A 10,539-nucleotide genomic window follows, 5' to 3' on the forward strand; every position below is an offset into this window, starting at 1 on the left:
CATAGCTTTTTATATAAGGACGAATCCTTAATCCTTGAATTAAAACAAATTGTTTTCGAATTAAAACATTAAATAATTTATTAAATCAACAAAGTCTCCATAAACCTATATCATATGTGGGGTTGCAATTACTTAACGCATAGGGACTTTGCCTAAATTTGTACCAGAGTCAATATTCTAAGAACTCAAACCCACACACACATAAATCTTTTCAGGAACCTAACGAAATGAGTTTTTAATGATGAGCCACATAAGTGGCAGGAGCAGCGTAGGTGGCGTATGCGGGAGCAACGGATTTTACAACAGCAGGGGCGGAGTAAGTGGTGTAAGCAGGAGCAGCATAGTGAGCCACTGGAGCAACAGTCTTGACAACAGCAGCAGGGGCAGCATAATGGGCAACTGGGGCAACGGTCTTAACAACAGCAGCCTTGGCAACCAAGGGCTCGCGGTGGACCACAGCATTGAAACCATTAATGGGATCAGCGGTATATTGGACAGTGCGCTTGTAACCATCAGCATCGATCAAGGAGTATTCACCACGCACTACATCACCATCGCGTTCCTCCACTTGGCTCTTAGAATCGCCAGAGATGGCATCTTGAACACCATAACCGAATTTGTATTGAGGATGGGGATCGTATTCCTCAGCAGCCTTGGCGTAGACAGGCTGGGCATGAACTGCTACCGGAGCAGCATGATACACTTGAGCAGCAGGAACGATACCAGCGCTGGCGACAGCCAACAAAGCAAAGATTGCAACAAACTATAACGAGCAACGAAACAAAGGCATTAAAAATCTTGTCACCTCCTCTCTGCAAGATAAATGATGATATCCACACACACAAAATTTATTTATCCTTTCGCAGTCAATCGTTTATGCTTGACTGCTTGATTGGTAACCTTAAATCCAGTGCGAGGTCGAAGTGTTCACCTACCTTGAAAGCCATTTCGTTTAATCGAGTGTGTATGGAGAAGAGTGATACTGGCAAGCGGCTTAAATGTAACTGAACTGAATGCCCAATTAATTGTGATAAGAACTGAATTTCGTCAACAGCTTTTATACAAGACAAATTAAAAAAGACACTCAATCGACCATAAACCCAAAAGATTAAAAACTGTACGCTAGCGCACTTACATACTCGCACTTGCCTATCTCTAACTTCAGGTGACAAAGTGTAAGAAATCATGTACTTCAATTGTATGAATGAGTTTTTGTGACGTGGGTCATCGCCTGCGATTAATGGCTGTGCGTAGCACAGAAGTATGGCCGTAGCTGTGATAAACTGGTTTCCAATATAAATAGATGGCTTATAAATGTTGGCTTTACGATAAGGAAAAGTTCTAATAAACAAGCCAAAAAGTTACATATGGAGATAGAAGATCCGGTTTATGGGAACCGGAGTTTCTGTAGCCATTCATATGTATATGTTTTATCCAATTAATGAAAAGAGGGAAAAATTTACCATACTAAATTGAATTGTAGAAAAATAAACATGTCCAAAATTGTTACAAAATTTACTTTTGGAATGAGATAAACATTGTGAGTGCAAGTAAAATCACTTACTGTTATGAATAAAGCTATTCCCGCTTTTTTGACTTCTTGAAGGAAGCTTAATTCTCATAAGTCCTTTTTGAGATAGCGTCAAATTTTAAGCCTTTTTTGTTCACTTTTAATGAAGGTTTCAAACATAGACATAAATAAAAAAATTACGTCGTTTGATTTTCATTCTCATTAAGATAGCTTCTACATTAATTACTATGTAAGACTCCCCTACATGCCTACGCGGACTGTAAATAAATGCTGTTTGTGGGGTGTTTGGTTGAAGGAGTAGACCCCAGAAAATTGGTCCCGAATGTGGGGTTCAATTTCGTACTGTACTCCCTAATACCCAAAATTGGTTATCAAATCCGTTTTCTAGTCTCAAATACCTTTAATTTTAACCACATATTGTCATGGTCAGTAAATTTGTACCCTTTATGGGAAGGCACATTGACCCAAATACATGGTCCCACATTGGATATAAGATTCGTATTCTACTCCAAAAAACCTTTATTTAAGCCCTATATTGCGATGGTTAGTAAATAAATGCTGTTTGTTGGGTGTTTTGGTGAAGGAATAGCCCAGAAAATTGGTCCCGAAAGTGGGCTCTACTCTCCAATACCTTTCATTTGAGCCCCACACCGACATGGTCGGTAAATATGTCCGATTTAGGGGTGTTTTGGGGAGTGGGTTGGTCCCCCAAACACTTAGACCTGAAAATATATCAGCATCGTTCTCTACTCTTAAATATCGTTTATTTGAACCCCATATTGCTATTGGGAACAAAATTGAATATGAAATTTGTTTTCTAATCTCGAACCACTTGCTGCAAAAGTCAGCAAATACGTCCCGTTTGGGGTATGGGCCCTAAAAACTGTCAATATCGAGCTCCAATCTCTTTAAGACCCAAATTGTCATGGTGAGCTAAAACGTCCTATTTGGGGTTTGTTATGGGGGTGGGATATCCCCTAGACAGTCGGCCCCGAATGTTGGGATCAGATTCGTGGTCAAATCCCAAATACCTTTCATTTGAGCCCTATATTTCCATAGTCGGCAAACATGACCGGTTTGGGGGTTGTTTTGGTGTATGGGGCGGCCACTTATCAAATTCGTGTTCTACTTCTTTTTTTACCCACCACCGTAGGATAGGGGGTATATTCATTTAGTCATTCCGTTTGCAACACATCGAAATATTAATTTCCGACCTACAAAGTATATATATTTCGGATCGTCGTAAAATTCTAAGACGATTTAATGATGTCCGTGTGTCTGGCTGTTTATCCGCCTGTTGTAATCATTCTACAGCCTTTACAAATTGAGATATTGAGCTGAAATTTGGCGCAGGTACGTATTTTTGATGCACGCTGGTTAAGTTCTTGAATGGGCTATATCGGACCATATTTGGATATAGCTGCTATATAGACCGATTTTCCGATAAAGGGTCTAATGCTTATAAAAACTTTTTTCATCCGATTTTACTAAAATTCGAAACAGTGAGTAGGCTTAAGCCTCCCGACATCTGACCCAAATATAGTTCAGATCGGTCTAGATTTAGATATAGCTGCCATATAGACCAATCTGCTGATATAGGCTCTGAAGCCCTTAAAAGCTTTATTTATTGCCCAATTTCGCTCAAATTTGAAACAATGGGCTATTTTAAGCCTCCCGATATCTTACCTAAGTATGGTTCAGATCGAACTATATTTAGATATAGCTGCCATATAGACCGATCTGCCGATAAAGGGTCTGAAGCCCATAAAAGTTTAATTTTTTTATCCTATTTTGCTGAAATTTAAAACTGTGAGTAGTTTTAGGTCTCCCGACATCCGTCCAAAATATGGGTTGGATCCGACTGTATTTAGATATAGCTGCCATATAGACCGATCTCCCGATAAAGGGTCTGAAGCCTATAAAAAAACATTATTTTTTATCCAATTTCACTGAAATTTGAAACAGTGAGTAGTTTTAGGCCACCCCCAATCCGACCCAAATATGGTAAAGATCTGACTGTATTTAGATATAGTTGTCATATAGACCGATATGCCGGTTAAGTGTTTGAAGCTCATAAAAGCTTTATTTATTACCCGATTTTGTTAAAATTTGATAAAAAATTCAACAGTGACTTATATCTATAAGACCACTCAATGTCCGTGCCGAATTTGGGTGCATAAGTAATCCAATTTTCATCGGATTATGACGAAAGGGGGTTTACATATATACCCGAGGTGGTGGGTAACCAAAGTTCGGTACGTCATATTAGGGTGGTGTTATGGGGGGTGGGGTGACGCCATATCTCGAATATTGATATCAGATTCATGCTTTACTCCCAAAGACCTTACACTTGAGCCCCATATTGCTACAGTCGTAAATTTGTCCTCCTTGGGTTTTTTTTGTTGAATGGCGGCCCCCCAAACACTTTGTCCCACATTTGGATATCAGACTCGAATTTTACACTCAAATACCTTTTATTTAAGTCCCATATTGCAATCCTGTCCTGTTTGGGGGTGTTTTGGGGTGAGGGGGTGGACCCCCAGAAACTTCATACCATATTTGAATATCAGATTCGCATTTCCACAAACACCCTCCAAACAGTTCGTGTTTACCGACCATGGCAATATGGGGCTCACATTAAATGGATTTGGGAGTGCAGCACGAATTTGATATCCATATTTGAGTCGAAATGTCTGAGTACCATCCCTCCCCTTAAAAGCACGACTCATTACCCTAACTTTCGCATTACCAATCTCCAGATCTGGGAGATTGGTAATGCGATTCGTTCGAAATTTTATTTGCACTCTCACTAAACATGGTTTCTATTGTTGAGGTCCGGTGCCTCGGAAGTCGTCCAAAACCCGCCAAATGGGTATATAGACCAATCACAACAATGTAGAGCAAAAACGAAAGGTGCTTGAGAGACAAAAATAGGTTTTTGATAATCAATTGAAGAGCCATGTGTTTGGGGAACTGCTCCACTCGAAAACACCTCCGTATTATATAAAATCTATTCGATGTTTAAATTGAATGGTTAACAAAGTCCCTGGGGTCCACCACACCCTCAAACAGAATTTATTTACTGATCATGCCATTATGGGGCTCATATAAAATGTATTTGAAAGTAGAGCACTAAGCGTATATTTCCATTAAGGGCCAAGTGTCTCTCTAAACCGGAATTATTTACCAATACGATTATATAGGACTCAAAAGAAAGGTATTTGGGAGTGGAATAAAAATTTACATCAAGGAAAGCTATCCGATTCAAGTTTAAACTCAATGATAAGGGACTTTTTTATAGCCGAGTCCGAATGGCGTGCCGCAGTCCGACACCGCTTTGGGGAGAATTTTTTACATGGCCATGCATGGCAAATGTCGCCAGCATTAAGGGGGATCACCACCGCATTAAATTTTGTCCGATGTTATCGCCAGGATTTGACCGTAAGAGTTCAGCGTTATAGACGGACTTAGGCTACAGTGGCACGAATTCGATATACACATTCAGGGCGAAGTGTCCCAACCCTAAAAGGATAGAGAGGTAAATAAGGCGCAGTGTAGCGGGCCCGATTCGGCTAGTACTCCAAAAAAGGATGGAAAATATATACTTATCACATAATAAAGCAGGAGTATCTTATATAGAAAGTCGACACCCGATCTATGATATGTCTGGCTAAGGTGCTTAAAGTTTTCTTATTACCCGAGTAAAAGTTATTGAGTCATATGACCATTTGACTCCATTGGACTAGTTGAATATGTTATTCCCATTTTTAATAATTTCCAATTGAGGTCAGAACATCATCGTTCCGATGTGCGCCAACCCTCCGTTAAAAGTCGGCTTTTATGATAGCTCCAGACCATTCTAGCCTTTGGTATTCAGATGCAGATGGCAAGCAGTCGTTTGCCCCCATTTTCCGAATGCAAAATGCCGAAAAATCGCCAATGCTTACAATGTCACCAAGGAAAAGCGAACATTTCTTTTGAGCTATGAACCATATATCATCGTTGAGTTTTCGTATGTTGAGTTTGCAAAAATATTTTCCTGTTTTGTTATATTGGGTAATTTATTTTGTGGTAGTTATTTTTCAGTTTCAGCTCATCCACCTTCTCTTCTTTTCACTCAAGCATCGGGACCCAACAGATATCCAACCAGTAAGGAAAGGCAAAAGTCGGGCGGAGCCGACTATATAAGACCCTATACGTAGAACTTATCTCGAAATCTAGTCGGACTTTAATTTGGATACCTATTGAAATATCAAATAGAACCTTGTAAGATTTTCCTACGATAAATTAACAAATTTGGATTTCCACATTCTAGAAAAGCAATATCGGATAAATTATTATACGGGAGTTATATCGAAACCTGTGACAATTTTGATGACACATATTGAGACGTCAAATAGAACATCTTACGCTCCATATTATCAAGATGTGACCAAAATTGTGTCTTTTATAAAAAAAAACGTCCATATCGGATTAAATATATGAACTGGAGTTATATCTAAATCAGGACCGATTTTAATGAAATTTTGCCCACGTATTGGAACGTCAAATAAAACGTCTCATGCACAATCGGACGAAAATTGTGGATTTTACAGGTTAAAGTCTATTTCGGATGAAAGATATATCGGGGACCTATATCTAAATATAAACCGAATTTTTTGGATTTTTTGCACACGTATTAAGATGCAAAATAAAACACCTCGTACTACATCTTGTTAAGATCGGACTAAAATAGTGGCTTCTACAGCCTTAAAAGACCATATCCGACAAAATATATATATGGAAGCTATGTCTTAATCTAGACCGATTTATATGAAATATACTGCACTCGCACTGGGACTTTAAATAAATCAACTCACGCTAAATTTTGTAGAAATCGGGCCTAAAATGAGCCTACTACAGCCTTTAAAGTTCAAATCGGATGAAAGATATATATGGGAGGTATATCTAAATCTGAACCGATTTCCACACATAAGAAGACGTCAAATAAGTACCCCATGCCTAATTTGGTAAAGACTGGACCAAAATTGTGGTTGCTACAAGCTTAAAACTCTATATCAGATATAAGATATATATGGGTGCTATACCTAAATTTGAATCGATTTTTATGAAATTTTGCAGTCGAATTGAAACTTAATTGGTATAGCCATAAAGTTCCATATCAGATCAAATTATATATGAGAGCTATATCTAAATCTGGACCGATTTTGACGAAATTATACATATGAGGACGTTGAATAAAACACCCCATGCCAAATTTTGTAAAGATCGGATCAAAACTGTGGCTTCTGCAAATGCAAATTTTGCCCATGAACATTCCACTACGGAACTGGGGCAAACTTCTCACATATCAATGAGTGCAGTCCGATTCAAGTTTAAGCTCAATGATAAGGGGCCACCTTTTTATAGCCGAGTCGAACGGCGTGATGCAGTGCGACACCTCTTTGGAGAAAAGTTTTACATGGCATAGTACCTCACAAATGTTGCCAGCATTAGGAGGGGAAAACCACCTCTGAAAATTTTTTTTCTGATGGTCTCGCCAAGATTCGAACCCATGTGTTCAGCGTTCAATGTCATAAATTCTTAAGCCTTAAAAGACCATATCGGATAAATGATATATATGGGAGCTTTATCTAAATCTGAACCGATTTTTATGAAATTATGCACCTCATGCCAAATTTTGTAAGATTCGGACCAAAATTGTGGCTTCTTCAGCCTTTAAAGGCCATATCGGATGAAAGATATATATGGGAGCTATATCTAAATCTGAACCGATTTTGTTCAAAATCAATAGCGTTCATTCTTGGGTAAAAAACTAGACTTATGCAAAATTTCATGGCAACCCGACAATAAATGCGACTTGTAACTTGATCACATGGACAGACAGACGGACATAGCTAAATCGAATCAGGAAGTGATTCTAAGACGATTTGTATGCTTATCAATGAATCTAGCTCATCTTCTTCTAAGTGTTCCAAACAAATGCACAAAGTTATAATACCCTGTACCACAGTGGTGGTGTAGGGTATAAAAACTGCTTCATCAGTTTTATATTTTTCACCACACATATGTCTTCAATCAATACGATCTATTGAACAAACTAGGGAACGCTTTACTTCTGTTTCATTTTAATTTCTATACGTCAGAATCAGAATTTGAAAGCAAAGGCAAACTCTTTATAGATATTCACAAAGTTTGATGAATGTATCACCTGGTGAGCAATTAGCTGTACTTAATTTTATTTGAATTCACTATTTTCCCACCATTGAAGTTTGTTAACATCAGACATTTACTTTGTCTGGTGTAAACATTTGTGCTTGGATAGAAGCGTCACAACTGACTCATTTAAAGTCGAAATTGAAAGACATCTCTGCAATAGTTAAGTAAATTAATTACTATTTTTTTTAAGCAAAAAAAGGCTTGCCTGTTTTAATGGAATAATTACATTGAGTGGTGGTACCAAAGAAATTCATTAAATCAGAGCAAAAACGTAGTTACGATCATTTCTGCATTCCACTCTACAATCTTTGCAAAAACGCTAAACAAATCTAGATTTTTTTTGGTTATGTATTTTTGGGTATATAAGGAGGTTATTTAGTATTTAAATTAATCATTTTTAATTCGTTAAAACAAGTGTACAGAACTCCCGACAAATAAGCTGAAATCCTGAACGAAAATGACTTTTAAGGTAAGTTATTTTTATCCAAAAATCAATTTTTTTAATTCCATTCTATTTCTACTTTTCATTTAGGTATTGGCCATCTTGGTTCTAGTCGCATATGCGAGTGGTGGCATACTCAGTACACCTTATGATTATAACACCCATGATCATCAAGTATACCAAATCTCCCCTGTCCATCATGTCGCACCCATTGCCCATAATGTACTTTCAAAACCCATTGAAGAATACGATCACCATCCTCAGTATAAATTCGTGTACGGTGTTGATGATAAAATTACCGGTGATTCCAAAAGTCATTATGAAGAACGTAATGGTGATGTTGTTCATGGCGCATACTCTCTAATTGATCCCGATGGTTATAAACGTACTGTCACATATACAGCTGATGCTATACATGGTTTTAATGCAGTGGTACATCGTGAACCATTGGCAAATATCTTTCACCAGCACTCTGCTCCTCGTTATAATCACTATACTGATTCTATTTCTCATTATCATTAGATAGGTAATGCGGAACATTAAGATCATTTGAAGTGAATATGGCAAGCTGTACTGGTGTTTCTGAATTTATTATTTGTTATGTGATTCCATACGTTAAGTTTTATATATTAAGTTAAAAATATTACGATTCCTGCAGGAAAATAATACTAAATACATTGGTCAAGTTGTAACAACAAACAAATTTTGCCCATGAACATTCCATTAAGGGACAGGGGCAAACTTCTCGCATATCAATGAGTGCAGTCCGCAATCTCATATATCAATGAGTGCAAGTTTAAGCTCAATGGTAAGGGTCCTTCTTTTTATAGCCGAGTCCGAACGGCATGCCGCAGTGCGACACCTCTTTGGAGAGAAGTTTTATATGACATAGTACCTCATAAATGTTGCCAGCATTAGGAGGGGAAAACCACCGCTGAAAATTTTTTTTGATGGTCTTGCCAGGATTCGAACCCAGGCGTTCAGAGTCATAGGCGGACATGACAACCTCTACGCTACGGTAGCACAAATGCGCTCGTCATGTTGTAATACCATCCATTATTTGATGAGGGTTGAGATTGTCGTGGGTTGTCGTATGTGTGTGCAAAGAAAGTTAGAAGAGGTTGCTGGAGCCAAGGCATCAAGAAAGAAAATAGAACTTAAGTTCCTGTGAATGCACGGAACTAAGATTCCTTTAGATGTGATAAGGGTAAAAGCCTTTATTTAGATTAACGGGCTGGGATGTTTCATTGATCCGTATACTTTTATGGTATCCCTTACCATAAAAAGAGAGAACAAAACATACGGTTTTGATGGGGCTTACATTTTCTTCGTATTGATGTGTGAATGATATATGCGAGTGATGTTGTATATCAAAAAATAACCGCATAGCATACTTGTCACAACAGATGGAAGCGCAATCTTGCTCTCATAAAAAAAGTCTGTTAGAAATAGCAGACCATGTCTAAAGTAATCAAAACAAGTAAAGGGCAAACATAAAAAATAGCATAAGCATTTTCTTTAGCAGATTTTTGTACTTAAGATAGCAGATTTTGTTTGCTAGTTTAGCTGACCGAAATGATTTTGAACAAATTCGGATCAGATTTAGATATAGCTCCCATATATATCATTCATCCGATATGGCCTATAAAGGCTGTAGAAGCCACAATTTTTGTCCGAACTTTACAAAATTTGGCACGAGGTGCTTAATTTGACGTCTTCATATGTGATTGGCTAAAACAGTAGTCTGCTTTCTCATTTTCCGCAAACAAAAACTGCTGTTTACTGTTTTGAATAACAAATTTGGATGAGTGTAGATAAAATAACAAGTAAAAGCGTGTTATGTTCGGTAGGGCAGAATCCATAATGGATTGCACTTATTAAGTTCTTTATAGGCACATAAAGGACTTATTAAGTTCTTTATAGGCACATAAAGGATAATAAATAAGAATTGCTTTGCTATAAGAACTATATCAGATTATGAACTTATACGCGCCATACTTGGCTTGTATGTTGGAGACCATAGGAGATGCCATTGAACAAATTTTTAACCAAATCGGATAAGATAAGAGTTATAATCGGGAGATCGGTTTACATGGGAGCTATATCCGGTTTTAAACTGATTCGGACTATATTTACCACGTGTGTTCGCGGTAATAGAAAAAGTCAGTCAAATCGGATAACTAGTACTCCCTATAGAGGCTCATGAATTATAATCGCTAGATCGGTTTATACGGAAGTTATATCAGGTTATGGATCGATTCAGACCATATTTCCATATTTGGTAGGTCACACGTCACACGAAAAGTGATTGTGCAAAATTACAATCAAATCTGATAATAACTGCTCT

The 10,539-nt window shown here is 37.8% G+C and overlaps 2 protein-coding genes across 2 annotated transcripts; one reads left to right on the top strand and one right to left on the bottom strand.

Moving 5' to 3' along the window:
- Nucleotides 1–235: 235 nt before the first annotated feature.
- LOC106086486 (larval cuticle protein A2B-like) lies at nucleotides 236–953 on the bottom strand. Its single transcript, XM_013251174.2, has 2 exons — nucleotides 936–953; nucleotides 236–763 (listed from the first exon to the last, which is right to left on the bottom strand). Exons 1-2 carry the CDS (start codon nucleotides 945–947, stop codon nucleotides 236–238), a joined length of 540 nt encoding a protein of 179 aa, XP_013106628.1. The 5' UTR covers nucleotides 948–953.
- Nucleotides 954–8,153: 7,200 nt separating this feature from the next.
- LOC106086483 (larval cuticle protein A2B-like) lies at nucleotides 8,154–8,759 on the top strand. Its single transcript, XM_013251169.2, has 2 exons — nucleotides 8,154–8,219; nucleotides 8,283–8,759. Exons 1-2 carry the CDS (start codon nucleotides 8,208–8,210, stop codon nucleotides 8,712–8,714), a joined length of 444 nt encoding a protein of 147 aa, XP_013106623.2. The 5' UTR covers nucleotides 8,154–8,207; the 3' UTR covers nucleotides 8,715–8,759.
- The last annotated feature ends 1,780 nt before the right edge of the window (nucleotides 8,760–10,539 follow it).

The sequence above is a fragment of the Stomoxys calcitrans genome, chromosome 2 (genome assembly GCF_963082655.1).
Source record: "Stomoxys calcitrans chromosome 2, idStoCalc2.1, whole genome shotgun sequence".
Lineage (NCBI taxonomy): Eukaryota > Metazoa > Arthropoda > Insecta > Diptera > Muscidae > Stomoxys > Stomoxys calcitrans.